This window comes from Aulostomus chinensis, chromosome 9 (genome assembly GCF_037954235.1).
Source record: "Aulostomus chinensis isolate RoL2024-O1b breed Wild chromosome 9, RoL_Achi_v1.0, whole genome shotgun sequence".
Classification (NCBI taxonomy): Eukaryota; Metazoa; Chordata; class Actinopteri; order Syngnathiformes; family Aulostomidae; genus Aulostomus; species Aulostomus chinensis.
The window spans coordinates 3,001,270-3,015,992 of NC_141328.1; the positions used below are offsets into that span (position 1 = coordinate 3,001,270).

Genomic DNA, 14,723 nt, shown 5'->3' on the forward strand with positions numbered 1-14,723 from the left:
TTGAATTCAAAACTCCGAATTGAATTCTTGGACTTTTACATTTTGATTGCTCCTGAATGTTGAAAGTTAATTTTCAATGTTGCACTTAAAAAAAAACAATGTTATTTTTGTAAGGAAAGTATAAATTTAAGTTCATTTAAGACACAATGATGATGGAACAAGTCTTAAGAAGTAAAGCGAGGTGAATTCTAATTTCAAGCTAGGTGAATACTAATTTACTTTTCGGACATTTGTTCCACTTTTGACTTGTTTGATCTGACTGAAATTGTTCTGTTTTTTGTTTATCCTTAAAGGTTATCAACCTACCACTACCACTACCATTACTCCTACTAAGTAACTGACTAACTGACGTTACTACTGCTTGCCTAACAACTGAAGTCTTGGAAAATAAATGAAGAAAAGGATTTTTGAGTTGTCCCTTGCATTCTCCAGAGTTGATCTAGCCTTTTTCAAGTTTGGGCTGAGCTGCGACAACTGGACCTGTATATTATGAGTCTGTTTCTCTGGGATTTTGATGTGTGTCTCGAGCTCACATGATAACCACTGTGTCATTGTATGAGATAACGAAGCCCCTTTTCGCGTCGGTTGAGGTGAATTGTTGATGTGTTTCTTTGCGGTAACGAGATCTTGTGATGACGCTGACTAAATCCATCTACTTGAGAAAGTTAGCTCGCTGATCCTGAGATCATGATTTTCATATCTCAGCGTTAAAAAAGTAATTTAGCTTCCAGCTTGACTGTTCTGAACCATAGTTGTTTATCCAGTTCTTGTTCAGTTTTTTTTTTTTTTTTGCCATCTTGAAACAATGTTCACCCAAAATTGCACTGCTTGCTGCCTGCAACTCTCCTTTGTGGCTCTGGAAGGTAGACAGAGCCAGTCCTGTCTGAGGAAGCTAATGGAGACTGGCGGCTAACAACAGCGGAACCAAAAATGGCATTTTACAAACTCTCTAGTGTTGCGTCTGCTACGACCCACCTCGTCTTCATCCAGCTGCACACGAAAAAATCCAGACACTTTTGATTTGAGCTAAAAATAAAATTTAAAGGGCTGCACGGTGGTCAGCACTGTGGCCTCACAGCAAGAAAGTTCCGGGTTCGAGTCCCGGCACGGGATCTTTCTGTGTGAGTCTCCATGTTCTCCCTGTTCCTGTGTGGGTTCTCTCTGGTACTCCGGCTTCCTCCCACAGTCCAAAGACATCAATTTGGGGACGAGGCTGATTGATACTCTAAATTGACCGTAGGTATGAATGTGAGTGTGAATGGTTGTTCGTCTCTGTGTGTTGGTCCTGCCATGACTGGCGACCTGTCCAGGGTGAACCCCGCCTCTCGCCCGTAGACGCTGGGATAGGCTCCACCCCCCCCCGCAACCCTTACTAGAAAGGAATAAACGGAAGACGATGAATGAATGAATTTTTTTTTTAAGCTAATCCGTACAATTCTGGTACTTTGTTATGGAGAATATGCATAGGCGAGTTGCTCCCACTGAATTTGCCATTGTGAACATGTGAGGAACCGGATGTGGCTGGCTCTTACTGCATTCTGGAGCAACAAGGAAGCGATGCCCTGATGGGGGGAAAATGTCTATGAGCTCAAGACACGACTTGTGAGTACTTTTAGGTGAATTTAGGTGAAGTACTGCTTCAGTTACTGTTTGATGTGTGATGGCGGTTAAGATGAAGTGCTACCTTTTTGGATCATTCATAAAATGTTGGACACGTTACTTCTTGTCTTTCAGAAAATGACATCATTTAAAACCACGGTGGGAAAAAAATGTGTACAATCAAAAGATTTTCGTAACATCAGAACACTGGAAAGCGTTAGGCTAAGTGTGTCTAGGCTTGGTCACATGGCGAGTTTGATTTCTGCTGTGGTGTAAAACTAAAGGAGGTAGAGGTTGTCTATTTATATTGTTACTGCAAAAAAAAATACTATGAAATGTCGGGATCCAGATTAAAATCTATGTTGTGCACCTTTTTATTTTTTAAATTCCTCAGCAGTTTTTAACACTTCCAAAGAAGAAGAGACATCAAACAACATGAATTCAGCGGCACTGATCTCAGAACAGGTTGAAATTCTTGAAACTGTTCATGAAAAGGATTATCTCCTTTCTGTATTCTACATTTCTGCTCATAGCTGAGTGATAAATCACACCGACATGTTTAGGATTGATTCCTTCACCTGGCAGGACACTCGGATACTGCTGCGCGTGTCTTAGAACGCTGCCGTTGGGAGTGGCAGGGTCATGACGCGCCTGGCGGACAGAGGCGGGGTTCTTCATTTGCTGACGGGAACTTTGCTCTCAGCTCAGAAGTGAACCAGAAGAATCCACCAGCCAGCGGTGAATTGTCCTTCCTGCATTGCCGGAATTCCTGTCGCTCCATCCCCTCCACCTACCTGTCCAACAGGTGTAGTCAGCTGCTCAGAGGCTGACGAGGGGACTGCGGCTCCTCACCGGGGCCGTTCATGGTCATCTATGGGTGAGTGTCTGCGGAAGGCTTGCCCGTGTCTGGAAGTACTGTGGCAGAGGATTTACAGCGACAAAAAGGCTCCTTCGGAGGAAGTTGGCGGCGGCGGCGAGGAGAGACCGCCGGGCGCGCACCCATCGCAGCAGCAGGGGAGCCCGCCGAGCGCGCAGCCTCCGCCACCGGTACCTCTGCATGGGAGGCCAACCGAGAAAGGAGCCATCTACAGGGCGATGTGGCCGTTTGAGGGCCGGCTCCCGGAGGAGATCTCGTTCCAGGAGGGGGACTTGTTCAGTGTGATCAACCGCGAAGGAGACTGGTGGACGGCGCAGATGGTCGACAAGAACGGGCGCATCCTGGGCACCGGGGTCGTACCTGCGAACTACTTGATGAGGGCCGAGACCCTGGAGAAGGAAGAGTGAGTGTCCGCAGTGACAGCAGGGGTGGGAACAAAGTACTCAACCGTTTGAGTACTGCATCAAATTTCAGTATTGTGAGTAAACTCTCTTCAGTTCAGTGGTGAGGCAGCAAGGATGTTTATTGTGTGTAAACAACACAATTTATTAGCCCTGAACCAGAATCCTGCGACCTCCCAGGCAGCTCTGTTGGCACTGACCCCACAGACGGGAAATCAAACCTTCTGGAAGTTGTGCTGTGCTTCCGCTGACTGTTTCTGAGCTCAGTTGTACTGTAACATGTATATGTAACATTAGTGGGCGGAGCTCATGAAGCGTCAAGAATATGTCAATATTTTAAAGTTTAAAATCCATGCCAATCAAATGTGGGCGTGTCCAGTATTCATCTATCCATCCATCCATTTTATGACTTCATTCTCTGGATGCTTTTGCCCGTGTCTGACATCAGTGATGACATCATAGCGCAGGCATGCTGAGACCTTTTACAACCAGAGCCTGATTCAGCCGCCACCGCTCTCCCCTGAACCGCGCTAGAATGTCAGCAACACTGTTCCTAATGTCAGTGTGCACTGACGCAAACTGGGATGAAAACACTCACCACTTCTTGTTTTGTCTTTCTCTTTGTTTATTGCTTCAACAGAATGGGAAGTGTGTGGCGAGAGGGTGAAAGAAAACAGACAGGAACTCTGTTTATATGGCATTTTCGGTGTGGTTTGTTAGGGTTGAAGTGAGAGTCGGCAGCTGTTCACCCAAAATGTGAACCGCATTGTAATTTTCAAGTACTGACAAATAGGTTTCTGTTCCTCACAGAGCTGTTGTTTCACCACAGAATGCAGGAAGGGTCAGCCACGTATATTTAGCTTGAAGCTAGCGGAGATTGGCTGCTAACGGCAGCAAAAATGTCCTTTCTTTCTTTTTTTCTCTCTCAAGGTTTACGAGACACAACGAACAACAACAACAACCTAAGCAAGAATGGTAAAATAGTTACCAATACTGGTACTACTACAAACACAGTGCTGTTGATAATGTTAGGACAGTGCTTCAGATACTAGTGTGACTACTGTTAGTGTTCATACTGATGCTACTCCTGATACGAAGGCTGCTGGCAGCCTCGTCCAGCTCCAGATTTGAGGAAGTGAGCTGCCATCTGCAACCTGGCTCATGAAGCACCAGTCAGAGCCTCTAAAGAACGCCGGTGAAGGAGAACATCACCCATCCCGGGGGGTTAGACTGACACTCAAAGTGGTGGGAGGCTTTTTTTTTCATTCCTGCAGGAATTAGCAGGTGGTGAAAGAGATTCCGGCTGGAGTGACAGATCCTCCCCCTCAGCCTCATTCCTGATTCCCGGGACTCAGATGCTGCTCTTGAACTCCCAGCAGCCACTGAGTGTTAACTTAATATGCAGTCGCTACCTTGTTTGCTCTCTGGTGTGCGTCTGGGCGGAGAGTCTTCCAGATCATTCCCGTACGGTGAAGCTCAACGCTTTGATTTGGCTTTCCTGCGCCTGCTGCGGATTCTTGTGACATGTTTAGATCCTCTGAATCTGCTTGAAAAGGGAGGCCGATTCAAAATCAGATCCACAAGATCTCTGTGGGTGTAAATGTCAAATAGATATTTCTAAAGATTGCCCAACTGCTTTTGTGTTGTTTTTTTTTATCCTCTAAATCATCACTTTCATTTCCGTCTGTGTGTCTTGACTCAGATGGTATTTTGGGACGATGAGCCGCTGCGAAGCGCAAAGCCACCTGCTAGCACCAGGAAACGACCAGGGGGCGTTCCTCATCCGGCTCAGCGAGAAAGACAACGTCGGATACGTTCTCTCAGGTGAGACCAGAGGACAAAGAGGAACCATCAGGAGGAATGAGAGGTTGAGTTCCCATGGAGGAGGCAGAATTCTCAAGCTGCAAGATATAGAAGAGAAACAGAGAATTGAGAGTTCTAAAAATGGGGGGAACAAACCCCTCAGTGGATGAGTGCAGCCCTGCTCACTGTCCATAGCAGCTGGAGCACTGAGGGAGTCTCCACCATGCGGCACCAACAGGTGATGGAGAAACCTAATTTACGTAAAGCTAACAAGATTGTTTATTAATGAGGATGAATTTCACACAGACACCTAATAGTCATGTCCTGCAAAACGGACTGGTAGAGGGGGACGTGGAGTCAAATCAGGAAGCTTGAGAAGCGACGCCACCGGCGCAGTGTCTTAAATCTTCATTTCTTCTACTGGCCAGCAGGAGGCGACTGTGCTGCCTCCCATCCATCCATTTTCCACCTCTTATCCTGTTAAGAGATTTAGAAAATGCACACAGGCAGGAATGTGCGTCCAAAATGTGTCATAAACTTCCTTTATTTGTCTTCTTCTTTCTGTAACTCTCCCTGAATGCTGAAGATCCATAAAGACGGCGTCACTTCACCGTTTACTAAAAAACCGACTTCCTGTTAACCTGCGATGGTTGATTCCTCCATGTTCCAGTTTGCTCGGGTAACAGCAGAATCCATCCATCCCTGTTCTCCCTCTTCTCCTGTTGAGGGTGGTGGGGGTGGAGCCTATCCCAGCAGCCTTCCCCCTGGACAGGTCACCAGTCCATGGCAGGGCCAACACATAGAGACAGACAACCATTGGCTCTCCCAGCCACGCCTACGGTCAATTTAGAGTCTGGATTAACCTGGTCCCTCTTGATGTCTTTGGACTGTGGAGGAAGCTGGAGTACCAGAGAGAACCCAGCAGGAACAGGGAGAACATGGAGACTCACCCAGAAAGACCCCGTGCTGCAGCCGGGGCTCCACCCACAACCTTCCTGCTGGGGGGCCACAGTGAGGACCACTGCTCCACTGGGCCGCCGCGACTCTGCTGCATGCAGAACAAATTCCCAATTGTTAAGAAAGAAAATGAACGAGGAAAACCCTCCTCTGCTGTGATTTATCACCCTTTTCCCTAAAGACTTCTTCAATCGCTAGTTTTAATTCAAGGTGAATACAGAGTGGTTTTCTTTTGTAAATCATGGCTGCAGTTTTTGTAGAATAGACGATAAAGCAGCAGAAAAGCCTTCCAAGCTACAGATGAAAGCCTTTAATGTATATTTATCATCTGTGGAAGCTTTTCTGTGTTTCCTGCTTCAGCAGGGAGATTTTTTCTGTAACTTCTGGTACCAAAAAGTCAAGATAGCGACTTCCAAAACAACTCACTTGAGGCTTCAGGGGGTTTGCGTGTGCCTCAAGCATCTTTTTTATATTTGATGGAAGAAAATAGACCCAGCTTGAAAAATCTGGGCTTTTTAAAAATACCAATGAATAGAAAATACAGAAAGAAACAAGACTACTGTGATTTTGGCACACTTCACTACAGGTAGCGAGGGGTAAATGGTGTGTCTCTTTTGTGTGACCGCATTTGACTGATGCCCTTTCAAAGAGCAGCAGCGCAAGCGTAACCACAAAAAATGTCAGTATTTATGTTTCCCATCATTTCACGCAGCTCCGCTAGAGACAACAGCAGAATGCCAAACAGGGCCGAGAGACGATGACATCATCGGTCCGCTCCCGATTCGCTCCACAGCCGTCGTCAACACCAGAGGTTTGACAGCGTGTCAAACTCAACACAGACATAAAAAAACGCATAACTAACGTGAAAAAGTATAAAACCAAAAACAGACTGTGCCACAGAGCAAAGCTCTTTCTTGAGGTTGTCTAATTCCACAGGCTGGCACGTGATTGCGCAAGACTCCCTGAGAGTCGCCTCGGACTTGCAGAACTTTGTGTTTTTGTTTTTACCTGTGTGTTTCCAAACCTAGGGTTGTAAAAGTGGTCAATCTGGTAGATCTGAGGACGACGTCTGGAGTCTCGCGTGTTTCACTTCTCACCCTCTTGTTTCATTCTGCAGTGAGGTCAAACGGTCAGGTGAAGCATTTTAAGATCCTACAAGAGAGGAGCAGTTTCTATGTGGAGCCCAACCATCAGTTCAGCTCCCTGACCGACCTGGTGGAGCACTTCTGCAGCCACAGGCTCACCGTCACCAGCTCCCTGGGGCAGCCCTGCAGGAGGGTACGACCACTCAAGTCCTCCTGCTGCTGGTTCTTAGTCCATTCAGTGGTGCCGGCAGTCATAGCCAGCAGTAATAGCCACTCCAACCCAGCACCTTCATGGACTCTGACTGTGTCTGCTCAAGGAATAAAAGTGTGTGTTTTCCTCATCAGAAAGAGCCCAAAACAGATGTGGTGTTTCCAGATGATGAATGGGAATGTCCCAAAGAGGAATTCACCCTGGAGGAGAAGCTGGGCGGCGGCTACTTCGCCGACGTCTACCGAGGATGCTGGAGGAAACACATCAATGTCGCCATCAAGATCATCAAAAGCGGTAGTTGATCTCCTCTGAATGCTCGTGTGAAGGTTCATGCCAAAGTGTGATGCGTTCCGCTCAGGTGTCTCAACCAAACTCACCTGGCGTTAAAATAGCAATTCTCTGGGTTACAGAGAACTTGAGAAAAATATCATTTTATTCCAGATAAGAATGTCACAGCAACACTGAACACAGTGAAGTTGTTGCATGAACACTTTCTGTATAGATGGAGAGATGGATGGATGGATAGATGATGGATGGATGGATGGATAGATGATGGATGGATGGATGGATGATGGATAGATGATGGATGATGGATGGATGGATGGATAGATGATGGATGGATGGATGATGGATGGATGGATGGATGATGGATAGATGGATGATGGATGGATAGATGATGGATGGATGGATGGATAGATGATGGATGATGGATGGATGGATGGATAGATGATGGATGGATGGATGATGGATGGATGGATGGATGATGGATAGATGGATGATGGATGGATAGATGATGGATGGATGGATGGATAGATGATGGATGGATGGATGGATGATGGATGGATGGATGATGGATGGATGGATGGATAGATGATGGATGGATGGATGGATGATGGATGGATGGATGGATGATGGATAGATGGATGGATAGATGATGGATGGATGGATGATGGATGGATGGATGATGGATGGATAGATGATGGATGGATGGATGGATGGATGATGGATGGATGGATGATGGATGGATGGATGATGGATGGATGGATGGATGATGGATAGATGGATGATGGATGGATAGATGATGGATGGATGATGGATAGATGGATGATGGATGGATAGATGGAGAGATGATAGATAGATGGAGAGATGATAGATGGATGGATAGATGATGGATGGATGGATAGATGATGGATGGATGGATGATGGATGGATGATAGATAGATGGATAGATGGAGAGATGGATGGATGGATAGATAGATAGATAGATAGATGGATAGATGATGGATGGATGATAGATAGATAGATAGATAGATAGATACATAGATGGATAGATAGATACATAGATGATGGATGGATGGATGATAGATACATAGATAGATACATACATAGATGGATAGATAGATAGATAGATAGATGGATAGATGATGGATGGATGATAAATAGATGGAGAGATGGATGGATAGATAGATAGATAGATACATAGATGGATAGATAAATACATAGATGATTGATGGATGGATAGATGATGTCAATGACAATGTCAGTTCACGTCATCTTCTGGGTTTTCTCTTTTCCATCCCTTCCATCCCTCCCTTTTCCCTCTGGCTTCCTCTGTCTGTGTCCCGGCAGACTCGGAGATGAACCATTGTGAATTTCAGAGGGAAGTTCAGATTCTGAAAAGCCTCCGTCATCGCCATCTCATCGCTCTGTTTGCAGTCTGCACGGTGTCCACGCCGTACTACATCATCACGGAGCTGATGGAGAAAGGCAGCCTGCTCAGCCTCCTCAGAAGTAAAACCTCTTTGTTTTACCTCCGAGCGCCACTCAGATACGGCTGGTGGCTACTTCTGCCTGTGACGCGTGTCTGCCTGCACACCTGCAGTGATTTTAGGGAGGTGATGAAGCGCCACTCAACCTCCTCATAGCCCCTCAATGAAAGTCATGATGTTTTACGCATCGCTGGTTGCATGAGACGCCCTGCTCTTCTCTGGGGAAGCAGAGGACAGATCCGCCTCTCTGAGCTAGCACAGTGAGCTAACTGATGCTCCCCATCATCCTACAGCAGTGACAGCTCGTGACAGTGAACCGAAGCATCAGAGAACAAACTTCAAAGAAGTTCAACTCCTCTGCAAACAGCGAAATACATTTTTTATTTTCTAAAATTCTCATTTGCCTCCTCATCTTTCGTCTTCCTCCTCAGTACACCCATCCCGACTCTTAAGTGGAGGATGATTTCACTGTTTGATCCATAACTCTATCACGTCTCAGGTCCCGAGGGGCAACAACAAGATCTGGCGGCGCTTGTTGACATGGGCGCCCAGGTGGCTGATGGGATGTTGTACCTGGAGGAGCAGCACAGCATCCACAGAGACTTGGCTGCTAGAAATGTCCTGGTTGGAGAGGACTACATTTGTAAAGTGGCAGACTTCGGCCTGGCCAGAATCATTAAGGTACGGAGAGTTTCTGCGTCTGCTTTTGACGTCAGAGTTCAAGGTTCTGATGTAACATGGAGGTTTTTCATCCAGGAGCCCTTTTATGTCACTGAGGAGAAGAAGATTCCCTACAAGTGGAGCGCGCCCGAGGCCATCAGCCATGGAAAGTTCTCCATCAAGTCCGACGTGTGGTCTTTTGGCATCTTACTCTATGAGATCATCACCTATGGTGGCATTCCTTACCCAGGTTGGTAAAATACGATGTGTTCGGGTTGATGTGTCTTTAAGAGTAGAGTTAATAACACTTTGGAACAATGATAAATGCCATAACTGGTCGAAACTCAGAGCCGTAGAAGTTACGGTCAGGTGCAATGGTTCTCAAACTTTTTTGATCAAGTAACCGCTGGGAAAAAAATAAGACTCTGAAGAAGTGGACACCACAGCAGCGTAGCAGTAGCCTTCAATCCAGCTGCGGCCCAATCATGTTTATTCCATTGATTTCCAGTATTTATTTATTGTTGGCCATTATCAGCCACAGTGTGCAGAGGCGTAGCGCCACAGCTGGCATCCATGTGAAGGGGGGTCCCTGTCTCTGAGCACACAGTCCTGCAAAGTCTGGTTCAGCACAGAAACAGCTCACCTTCTGGGTGAAGTCTAGCTTTAACCATCACTGCGAGGAAATAGAACTTACTGTTTGACTGGTTGATTTAATGAGGGGTGGGGGGGGGGGGGGCTGGTTCTCTGTCAGCTTGAGCAGCTTTCCAACAAGACTCATCTTTCCACGACTTTTTCCCCACTCTTCCTCAGCCTGGAGCAACCAGGAAACCTACCAGCAGGTTACCCACGGATACAGGATGCCGGCGCCACCCAAGTGCCCGGACTTTCTCTACCAAATCATGCTGAAATGTTGGAGTAGCGAGCCAGCCGACAGGCCCCACTTCAAGTTCCTGAAGGTCAATCTGGAGACTAACTCCTATGACATGGAGTAGCACCACCTGTCTTCCTGCAGTACCGGTGCTCAGCCACACAGGGGCAGAAGAATCTAACTGAGCAGGGATGGAGGATTTTTTATTTTATTTTTTTCCCCTCATTGGACTCAACTACTCTTGAAGGCGTTTGTGGAAAATCTGTGACCGTGACTGTCTGTTTGTGGTGGGGTAACATCATGTTCTTTGTTCAGTTCATTTTCAATCAATCAATCCAAATTTTTAGAACCTTTTGAAATCGATTCAAAACATTGTTTTGTTTTGTTTTTTTTTTACAATGGATGCCATGTACGTCATCATGTAGGTTAACAAATGTGCCCATAAGTCTCTGCTTCCAGCTCCTGCAGTTCGATAATTAGCAGGTTTATTTATGGGGGAAAGCTCGTTTTTGTCTGTTGGTCAGACAGAACTGACGGTTACATCGTAACTCTAGTTCTCTGTTTGAAAGTGTGACGTCTCTGGATCAGGTGTCAGACATTGCAAGTGCGATCTCACACACACACACACACACACACACACACACACCTGTGACTTATTAACTCGTGCCAGTACTGCTTGGGTTTCTACAAGGTTGAGATGTCCCCTGCATGTATGAGGTATGTAGCTGTTGTCTCCGTACATGAGAGAAGAGAACATTTGATGATGTCATCTAGAACTTGCCTCATAAAGCGTCATTTTTTTAAATTATTTTTTTGAAAAGCGCAACATTAATTATTGTTAAGTTATCAATGTTACTGCGATGATGACATTTGGGTCATTTGATGCCCCCCCCCCCTTCACTTCTGCCTGTTTTTCCTTGTCGTAATGTGAACTGCTTGGAAAAAAAACCCCACAGAGGTGAATTTAATGAGACTAAATCAGGTGCTTATTAAATCTATGAACCTCGAAAATGTTGCCCGTGTTGTTTCGATCTTTTTCTGCACATTTTTTCAGAAGCACTGATGAATAGAACTGTTGTTTTTGTTTATGTTTTCCATGGATAAATGAAAACAGGCCTTCACGCTCTATCAGGGGACACGGGTGCGTGCAGGCGTTGAAAGAAGTGACGTATGTTTTTCAAGACCTTCCAAGTAGCTCAGTTTTCGTCTGTTTCGTCAATGGGACTCACTTTGTTGAAGGGAAAACTGGGCTCAGCGGGATGTTTAATGTCGGCTGCAGGCTAACACGACGAGCCTCTTTCCCTTCATCGTCCTGTCTGAAACATCTGGCTCTGAAGGACGAGTGAGCCGATGAGGAGGAGGTCGGCGTGGGAATGACAGGGCAAGGTGAAGGTGGTGGTGACGGCGGTCATTAGGTGTGTGAGAGCGGTTTCGGGGCCTGTTTCACCGCTCACACACTCGGTGATTGCTGTTATTAACGGTGGCTTTACAGCTGCGTTCCCACACATTCTCTCCCTTCAGGTGAGCTGCGGCCAGGTAGACCAGGAAGAGGATGTCGTCACGACCCACTGTCCCCTCTTTTTCCCAGAAGGCCTGCGCAGACAAGGCTCGGGGGTTTGACGCACACGTCCCCCTTCTCACATGTGAGTGTGCCCAGGGAAGAAGAGAGAAGATCTGCTGGATCCTGACGCAGGAGTTTGGACTTCTGTTACTGCAGTTGCTTCGACACCTGCACAAAATACCAACAGTATCAAGAGTTAGCCGGCATGATAATCCCTCTGCTCCTCAGGATGGGGGGGGTCATCCCCCTGTTGATCATAGCCAATCACCTTCTGACACTTCTATGTACTAAACATGCACGCCCCCCCCCCCCCCCCCCAGCAAACCCCTCAGCAAGTCAGGGCTCGCCAAATGATCTTAACATGAAAGGATGGAAGCCCCTCACACTCCGACTGAACCCCCCTCACCTGGCCCATGCATACCTCTGACACACACACACACACACACACACACACACACACACACACACACTCACACACAGAGGACAAAGAACATCCTGTTTCAGCATTGAGCAGGGGCGCCACATCACATTGGCAACTCCAGATCTGATGGTGAGTTAATTTATTGAAAGTTTCCATGAACGTTGCTCAAAAGAAGCAGGTTGGTGTTGCGCGTCCAAGCGCCAGTTCCATTGCAGCTGGATCCTCGCACAGCTGGATCCTCGCACAGCTGGATCCACCGCAGCTGGATCCTCTCAAAGCCCTCCAGACCCCTTTAGTGATCTGAATTCAGCTCGCAACAAATTTATCAAGGTTCCTACTCTCCATAGCAGAGAACCCCCCCCCCCTCGTTTCACCACACCTCGTCTCTGTCTTTCGGCCTGTACCGCTCATCCTTTTGTCCGTCTTCTGAAGCTGCCCGACCCGTCACTTTGTCCTCCTTCAGACGCCAGCAGACTTCAAAGCATGTGAGACCCATGAAGGGAGAAGAGGTGAAAGAGGATAGAGAGAGTGAATGAGTCAATGGCAGAGAGCGCGTTGAAGTCACATGATAACTGAACACCCCCCCTTGGAAAAACTGAGCACATTTCTATACCAAAACGTCACTCATAAGGTGGATCTTTTTGTTTGTTATGATATAGAAATCCCTCTGGACGCGTTCATCAGTCAAATTATTATGTTATTCAAGTACAAGACACTCTTAAGGTGCCTTTGCAGTTCTTGTTCAAAAACATCCGGGACAAACAGATTGGAGCTTCGCCGTTGCCTTTGAGCAGCAGTCAGAGTGAAGGGAAGCGCAGAGTTCATGCACCGGCCTGGAGGAAAGCTTTCCCTTGCCTTCATCACTAGAGACCGGCTGTAGGGGGCCAGCAGGGTCTGTGCGGCATGGAGCTCACATCCCACGTCCTGGAGGCTGGTGTGGGGACAGGGAGGACTGCAGCAGGACAGATCTGTTCATGTTCATCATGTCTGAGTGAAACGTCAGCGGAAGCAGGAAAACTTCCAAAATGATTTTAAAATTCCAGTGAGGTGGAGTCAGGGCCGGCCCTGGCCATTCTGGTGCCCTAGGCCAGATTGGGATTTGGTCACCTATGGGTTAAACCGGCCCTGGGTTGAGTCCAGGCAACAGTGGCGCCGGAAGGCATCAGAGCCAATTGACTTCACTTTGCGTAAATTACACTTCTTCTTTGTATCCTTGCAGTTTCACTCCAGTTGTGTGATGGAGACGTCACCAACATTCTTGCTCACTCGCCATGAATGCCACCTGCCCCAAACACGGACTCAGCTGGGTAGTAGAGCGCTACAGTGCGAGGGAGCTGGCAGACTTACGTTTGTTTGTCATTGCAATTCTACTGATTCAGACGTTCTCACGCACAGCTCCTCTGGGTGATGTCTCCATACGCTCAGGTTTGCGGCGCGCTCTCGTCTGTTTTTAGGGTTGATAAAAGCAGAACACCGAGGAGGAACAAAAGACAGAGGAGAGCAGGCCCGCCGGGACTGTGTGTGGCTTCAAGTGTTTTGTTTGAAAGAGACAAAGACAAGGACATGTAGGTACCTGCCTCACACACACTTTTAAGTCCTCTGGCAGCCCAAAACATCCCCTCCCCAGCACACAGCACTTCAAACATATCAGCCCTCATCAGTGATCCGTGTGTGTGTGTGTGTGTGTGTGTGTGTGTCCATCCTATCTGATCCACAATGGGAGCATCCGAGGAATTCTGGGAGTAGACAGTATTAACTGAGTGCAGTTCTCATGTCCGTGTGGTGACGCTGGTGGGTTTGTATACAGGCATCCGCTGCCATACTCCACAAGAGCATGAAGCAAAGTTTTGACTTTAAGCAGATATTAACACATGGATTTAGGCGGCAGCGTCTGCTCTGCACTAAAGGGTGGAGGTAGGAAAGAGTGAAATATGTTTGAGTGACGTGGAAATGTAAAGCACTGTTTACATATCAAATAGACCAGGTTCACACGATGACCGCATTCCTCTGATTCCGATCTCAAGGTGGGAAGCCGGAATGCTGAACAATTTGTTTACATGGAAACATGGAATTTTGACAAATTATCATCATTCCATCTTTTTTAGTGAACCAGGATCCGGAAAGAAAACATTGGATGGTACAACTTCAGAGGGACGTCAGGCCAAGTTTGAAGGTAAGACAACATATTTGATAACCGAACAGCTAACATTAGCATTCGGCTACTGCCTAGGTAACGTTCCCTGTCGTTTTGTCCCTCCACTGTTGCTGTGAATCAAAAACATGTGGTAAAAGAACATTACACTGAAATAAACAGCATATTCCAATGATTATATATTAGCTTACTTCTTTCCTGTTGTGCCATGTAACAATGTTAGCCAAATATCGCGTGAATGCTTTTTGTTAGCAGTTGGCTAACGGTAGCAAAAGAATTACCCATCAAGTTGCTTTATCTTTAAATATTTGTCAATATCCCTCTAGATTTTAACCATCAACTGTTTTATTTTAGTTCCT

The 14,723-nt window shown here is 46.7% G+C and overlaps 1 protein-coding gene across 2 annotated transcripts; it reads left to right on the forward strand.

The window, feature by feature from the left end:
* The first annotated feature begins 2,294 nt into the window (after positions 1 to 2,294).
* On the forward strand, positions 2,295 to 11,232 carry ptk6b (PTK6 protein tyrosine kinase 6b). Of its 2 annotated transcripts, none has more exons than XM_086213100.1 (8): positions 2,295 to 2,879; positions 4,580 to 4,701; positions 6,755 to 6,915; positions 7,068 to 7,227; positions 8,563 to 8,724; positions 9,202 to 9,383; positions 9,459 to 9,612; positions 10,173 to 11,232. In XM_086213100.1, the coding sequence occupies exons 1-8, from the start codon at positions 2,473 to 2,475 to the stop codon at positions 10,352 to 10,354; spliced, it is 1,530 nt and encodes a 509-aa protein (XP_086069226.1). In that variant the 5' UTR covers positions 2,295 to 2,472; the 3' UTR covers positions 10,355 to 11,232. The 2 variants fall into 2 exon arrangements, with proteins under 2 accessions (XP_086069226.1, XP_086069227.1); XM_086213101.1 differs by having other exon boundaries at positions 2,808 to 2,954.
* The last annotated feature ends 3,491 nt before the right edge of the window (positions 11,233 to 14,723 follow it).

Coding starts and splice junctions, on each gene's coding strand:
- ptk6b (XM_086213100.1), top strand. CDS start 2,473: ATGGGTGAGTGTCTGCGGAAGGCTTGCCCGTGTCTGGAAGTACTGTGG. Junction 4,702..6,754: donor CGTCGGATACGTTCTCTCAG/GTGAGACCAGAG, acceptor TTCATTCTGCAG/TGAGGTCAAACGGTCAGGTG. Junction 9,384..9,458: donor GCCTGGCCAGAATCATTAAG/GTACGGAGAGTT, acceptor TTTTTCATCCAG/GAGCCCTTTTATGTCACTGA.